The sequence below is a fragment of the Cryptomeria japonica genome, chromosome 4 (assembly GCF_030272615.1).
Source record: "Cryptomeria japonica chromosome 4, Sugi_1.0, whole genome shotgun sequence".
NCBI lineage: Eukaryota > Viridiplantae > Streptophyta > Pinopsida > Cupressales > Cupressaceae > Cryptomeria > Cryptomeria japonica.
In genome coordinates, this window is record NC_081408.1 from 469,294,157 (window position 1) to 469,301,174 (window position 7,018).

General features: G+C 36.2%; 1 protein-coding gene across 1 annotated transcript; it reads left to right on the plus strand.

Moving 5' to 3' along the window:
- Positions 1–821: 821 nt before the first annotated feature.
- LOC131066673 (sugar transport protein MST4) lies at positions 822–3,779 on the plus strand. The gene is made up of 4 exons (XM_058001490.2): positions 822–1,151; positions 1,363–1,685; positions 2,282–2,908; positions 3,020–3,779. The coding sequence occupies exons 1-4, from the start codon at positions 1,013–1,015 to the stop codon at positions 3,521–3,523; spliced, it is 1,593 nt and encodes a 530-aa protein (XP_057857473.2). The 5' UTR covers positions 822–1,012; the 3' UTR covers positions 3,524–3,779.
- Positions 3,780–7,018: the final 3,239 nt, after the last annotated feature.

Sequence of the window (7,018 nt, forward strand, 5' to 3'; positions counted from 1 at the left end):
CATTACAATTTAATGCTAATATCTAATATTGGGGATCCCCACTCCAATCCCCACTACTATCCATCCAATTTAACTATTTAATAATGTTAATTTGATTATTTAATTGAAATAAACATTTAATTTGGTTATTTAATTTGAAATAAATAAATATATATGTGCGTGGCATGTTAACCCTTACACGTGTAATTTGCATTTGGGTCTTGCCCGTTTTGATGGAGAGTTACAGCTTTAGTGGACAATAATTACGATCACGGGACTAATGTTGTTATGCAAAGTTTAGCTTTTTATTTTAATATTAAAATGCAGAAAATGACGAATTAAATATATTTGAACAAAATAAAATCAATTTCCGGCCTACCTGTTGTGCAAAAGTGGGACCGTGCAAAAAAGAGGGTAGATATTGTAAAAAAACAAGAACATGGAATTCGAATGGGGGTAGGCCCACCACACACACGAAAAATACACGCAGGTAAAAATAAAAGCTTTTAATCTTATCCAAAACCAAGAAGACCGGATAAGGTAAAATTGTGTGTTAAAATTACACCCCCAAAATCAAGATGGAGTAGTTCTTTTCGTTTTTTCCTTATCCAAAACTTTTAATACAACCTCGACTAAAACGGGAGTTCATTTAAAAACGGATCTCTTTTTACGGGTCAAAGTTGATCGGCGCCCCTTTTACCTATCGAATCGAACGGCGTTTATTCAGTCCGCTGAAAGTTGTGGTTAGACGCGATCGGTGAGCGCCTGACGTGTCAACCGACGCACTTTTTGGTTCAACCCGATTGAAACTTTTGGCCTATATTTATTGGAGGGGTGCGCTTATTCTCCAAGAGTATACGAGAGTTTTTCATTTCTTTGAAGTGTAAAACACCGCGGAGCGATTTTCCTTTCAGTCGTTTCAAGAATTTCGGGTTGTTGTGGACTTGTGAAGAATTTGCAGTAAATCTGCAGTCTGCGAAGTTATAGTGTGCGGAGCTTTTGCCTGTCAGTTGGAAAGATCCAGAATAGAAGGATGCCTGCGGCAGGGTTTGCAGTTCCAGTCGCTCCTGGAGGAGTGGAGTTCGAGGCGCGGATAACGCCGTATGTGATCATAACATGTATCATGGCAGCAAGCGGAGGACTGATGTTTGGTTACGATGTTGGAATCTCAGGTAAGCTTTTGGTTCTTTGAGAAATGTTTAGAGTTTTCAGTGAAAGATTTGGTATTTTTTGCTGGTTTTGTTTATAAAATGGAAGAAGATCTGTTAATGTTTTGTTGTTTTTGAGGCTTTTTTGAGTTTGATTCCTGATTTCTGGTGATCTGATGGAAATATTGGCTATGAATTTGAGTAAGGAGACTGATTGTTGTCGTTTAATTTGTAGGCGGAGTGACGTCTATGAACGATTTCCTGGAGAAATTTTTCCCTGTTGTGTATCGGAAAAAGATTGAGAGCCAAGACAATAGTCCTTACTGTAAATATGATAATCAGGGGCTTCAGCTGTTTACTTCGTCTCTGTATCTGGCCGGTCTGATAGCGACATTCTTTGCGTCGTATACGACCAGAGTATGGGGCCGGAAGCCGACCATGCTTATTGCAGGTATATTTTTCCTGATGGGAGTAGTGCTGAACGCGGCAGCTCAAGATCTCGCCATGCTTATCGTTGGGAGAATTCTTCTGGGATGTGGAGTTGGATTTGCTAACCAGGTAGATACTTTTGTTCATGATGATTTTTATTTTTAATTTTCCTTTTTAAAGTACTTGTCAATTTTACAGAATTAGAAAGGAATCTGCTCATATTCGGTGGTTTTTGTGTTATTTTTAATTTCGCTTTGCATTTTGTTTTGCCTATTTCTAGTGTGTTGAGATTCTTAACTACTTATTTTGCAGAAAACTTTCAGTTGCATTTACTTTCTATTTATGAAATCCTTTAGTTTTTTTCAGGATATTTTTGTATTCTGGTTGTTTTCGTTCTGTTCGGCAGGCGGCAGATCTTTTTAAATCTAAATCAGCAAATTATATTCTGTTTTCGTCCTGGTTTTTTACCAGATATCTTCATTTTCTTTTTCGAACGAAATCTCTTTCATATCGGATCCTTCAAATATTGCCCCTTTTGAATGTTACAGAATTTATTTGGGAGCCCAATTTGCTCTGTTAATTTTATTCGCCTGAAATCATGCACTGAAATAAAATAAATTGACGGGCGGATACTTGCAGAGCCCGATTTACCTCGTTAATTTTTTTTACCTGAAATTGTGCACTGAATTGAGATAAATTGACGGGCGGTAAATTTCATGTTGCAGGCGGTTCCTCTTTTCCTCTCAGAGGTAGCACCGACGAGAATCAGAGGGGGTCTTAATATTCTCTTCCAGTTGAATGTTACAATAGGCATTCTGTTTGCTAATTTGGTGAACTACGGAACTGAGAAGATCACACCTTGGGGATGGAGGCTTTCACTGGGTCTGGCAGCAATTCCTGCTCTTCTTCTTACTGTAGGTTCCATATTTATAGTAGAAACTCCCAACAGCTTGATCGAAAGGGGACTCCTGGAAGAGGGTAAGGTTGTACTTAAAAAAATTAGAGGAACCGACAATGTGGACCCAGAATTCAACGAATTACTAGAGGCCAGCAGAATAGCCGCATCAGTTAAACACCCATTCAGAAATCTTCTGAAGCGTAGAAACAGGCCTCAATTAATCATAACAATGTGCCTGCAATTCTTTCAGCAGTTTACTGGTATCAATGCCATTATGTTTTATGCTCCTGTGCTGTTTCAGACACTCGGGTTCAAAAACGATGCCTCACTCTACTCGTCAGTTATTACCGGTGCTGTAAATGTTTTGTCCACTGTAGTTTCAATCTATTCAGTTGATAAAGTTGGGCGAAGAGTGCTTCTGCTCGAAGCTGGAGTGCAAATGTTTGTTTCACAGGTAAATCTTCTATAGCCATCGGTTTTTTTGCTATAAATTGTAATCGTATGTAACCAATTTTGTCAATATTTTTATATCACAAATTGTAACGATTTTGTTTTGGAAATGCAGGTGATCATTGCAATTTTGTTGGCAACAGGGATGAAGAATGACGAAGAGATATCCAAGGGCATAGCAATTGTAATAGTGCTTATGGTATGCACATTTGTCTCAGCCTTTGCATGGTCATGGGGCCCTCTTGGATGGCTCATTCCCAGCGAAACATTTCCTCTAGAAACCAGATCTGCTGGGCAAAGTGTCACTGTGTGCGTCAACCTTCTCTTCACATTCGTCATTGCACAGGCATTCCTGTCAATGCTTTGCCATTTCAAATACGGGATTTTCCTGTTCTTCGCTGGCTGGGTTTTGATCATGTCCACATTCGTCCTGTTTCTCCTTCCGGAAACAAAGAATGTGCCAATTGAAGAAATGATAGAGAAAGTGTGGAGAAAACACTGGCTATGGAAGAACTATGTCACAGACGCTGATCTGATTGATGATGAGGACGGTGATGCCTATGGCAATCAAGAGAATGGAAAAGCTAATGGCAAGGCCTATCACAATTCCCAGTTATAGTTTGATTTTACTGCACAATTAATTTTCAAGCTCAACGTTCTGCCAAGCTTTCTGAGTCGATCTACTCTGCAGCTCTGTTTTGAATGGCTGCCTTTTTATGTCTGACAAGGTGTAAAGCTTGAAATCATTGAAGCCACAACTCTATGGCAAATTGTGTACCACTTTCCCTTCAAAGATATTAAACCTGTAAGCAAGGGAATTAAGTTCAGTAGCAGGAAGTTCAAAATATATTTTAAAAAAGGGTTTAGCATCAGAATATTCAATATGTTGAAAAAAAAAATGTTCAGTATTTTGTTTCTATACATACATATATATAAAAGTGGAGTGTAGAAGATTTCGACACAGTATTTTGATTCCTTACAGTAAAGTATAAAAATCATTGGGTTTCTGAACTGTAATGTTGAGAAATGTGGTAGAAGAATTGTCCGTGAATCTGACATTAGCACGATCGCATGGATTTATTTATTTGAAGTATTAAGCGAATTTATTAATACAGGTACTTGCTGTAGTTAACAGTATCATAACTATGCCAATTCTACTTTTATTAATGTAACTGACGTTTTGCATGTGGGGGCGCAACAGCTGTAAGGAAAAGAAATTTTTGAAGTTGGGCAGTTAAATAAGTATATTTAAACTAATATACAATGTTAATTGTTAAACATTCACGGGGTATGCAGTTTAACCATATTGAAAAGTATTTAGAACAAAATCACGGATCGTTCGGCTTCTTTGTATTTAATGTGATTTAGAACACCAGTCATTTCAAGACCCCGATGGCAGGTTATTAGTCTTTTATTTGGCGTGGTTTTTGTTGTGAATGATATTCATGATTTGTTAAGTTGAAAATGTTTATTATAAAACATTTGCATCTCCACTAAAGTATTACATTAATATGCATAGTGTGGGCATTGCATCTATATGATATTTTAATTTTTTTTTTTTTATTAGCAAAGAAAGAGGAAGGAAAATTATTGTTAATATATTTGTTATTATAAGGTTATTTTATACATATGTGAAAATGATTGTATCTTGTAGGTCACAATAATAGAAGGTAGATAATCTCTATTGGCAACAATGTGAGTAGGATTTGATAAGGATAGTCTAGAATATCACAAGCCAAATTTAATGTTAGATGACTTTTTCTTACATAAAAGGAGGTATCTAGAGCTTCAAAATGTAAGAAATGATGACAACTTTTGATGTTAAGATCTTTTGATTCAAGCATTTCCACATTGACAACTATAGTTTCATCTATTCATTTTGATTCAAGCATATCCATAAAGTAGTAGTTGTAGGACATAATAGAAATGGAAAACTATCAAAATATCCTCCAACCAGAAAGAAATAATGAACTACATGCAAATAAGAGTTGGCATATTGACAATGTATTTTTAGTTATGAACGCATACTGAGTATTGACAATGAATTATGAATTATGAATACATATTGAGCATTGACAATGAATTTTGAACACAAATTATGGTATGTTAAGGTTCTATAATGTACATATACTTGCTTTATCCATGTTTTCATATGGATATAATGTATATATGCATGCTTTTTCTATTTTTCATATGAACATTTAAACTTTCCCTATATTTTATATAGCCATCCCCAGAATTGGCGAAAAAATTGCCATCCCGGAAACTCCGTCCTGTTGTCCCTTGCCGTCCTCGTCCCGGAAATTTGGGGTAACATAGGTTTTAAGATTTTTTCATTGATCCTCCTAGGGTTCAAGCTATCGGTATTAGATTTTGATTTTTTTCATTTCCATGCTATATCAAATGCACTCACAACACCAATATGATTTTCCCCCTCTAGTTCTACATTTGAACAATCTCACAAACACCAAGAGAAGAGAATAATGAAGATAAATGCATACTTATGGTTCTTATAGAAGTTTAACAATTAATTAATGCAGTTGTTGAAATACAATGCAAGGAGCTTTTAAAAAAATTGACTCAACTTAGACTATTTATAGTGCACCATCACATTCCTTTTAGGATACAAACTTCAACCTTGGCATTTTAGTATTCAAGGGTAAAATTGACACCTAGCATTGGATAATTGGATTGTGAATAATAAGGAGGATGATCTCATTAAAACTTGGAATGAGTTTGACAATGCTCTACAAAGCAAGTTCTATCAAAATCTTATATAGATTATGGAGTCTTATACAATGTGTCTCATGTATACTTTGCATGCTTATAATAGGAAACGATAGACCATCTCTACACCCTTAAAATACATCAAATGCTATGATGGACTTAATTTTGTAATGCATTAAAAATTGAGGCAAAGGTAAAGGTGGAGCAATAATAGCTAATAGGCTATCTCTCTAGAAAGATATACCCACAAAAGGAATTCCATTCTTATAACCCATGCAAAATGCATTTACACAAAAGTAATAACAACACTTTTTAACCATTATCACTAAACTTGGAGTTTCTTGAGATGTCTATACTCAACAAGGATAAAGGCATGTGAAGATTTTTTTTATAATGTTGTAACTAGTACCATTACCATTCTCACAAGAATTTGATTTACACAGTCAACAGAATTTAGTGTATAGGTAATAACTGGATTAAGGATAAACTAAACAAGAGGTTTAGTGCCTCAATAAATGTACACTAGCTAGACATTAGGGAATTAAAAATATTTTCCACATGAAGTGATGGGTCAATAAAAAATTTATTAGTTTGATGAAGTCTAGAAATTATTAATTTCTCCTTACACATTGCATAGTACGATTTGTTGGCATTTGTGCAGAGTATGATGACATGATGATATTGTATGTTGTCATTGATGTCAATATGCTGAAGTATGAACCGGTATATTGAAGTAAGTGAACTGGCAAGAGAAGCGGTAGGTTGAAGTGTGAACCGGTATGATGGAATGAACCGGTATATGCAGAAAGGTGAACCGGTATGCTGGAATGTGAACTGGTATATGCAAAGTTTGTATTGGGGTTTCATTTGTTATGACTACTGGTTGGTAGTCTCAGCTTCAGGGTTTCCGGTTGATGCACTTCAAGTTTGTGTGATTCGACCGACGACATCCTGTGATGAGTTAGCATTGAAATAAAGATCAGATCGTGTTGCCACGTCATCCTTGTGCACGTGAAGAATCTTGAGGATTTTGCATGAAGAAGATTGATTCTATCCACCTCGAGAATGTGCAAAATCTCAGTAAACGGTGGACAGCGCGTGATGGGTTATCAGCTTCCAGAAGTGGTGAAGAACGAATGATGGAGAATGTCTTGAGATTTGTTCAAGATTGTTTTACTCTATGCAATGTGTTTAAACGGTCAGGATTGGACCGATTGTATTGATAACCTAGATGCTTAGGGTTTAGGGTTTATGCTACCGACCTAATTGTTGTCTATAAGGTCGATGATGTTTGTTGTTGTAAAGTTGTTGGCAAATGTTGCGTGTGTATCCAAGTGAAGAGATACTTGATTCTTGCCAGACCAGAGAAGTGGGTAGATACTTGTAG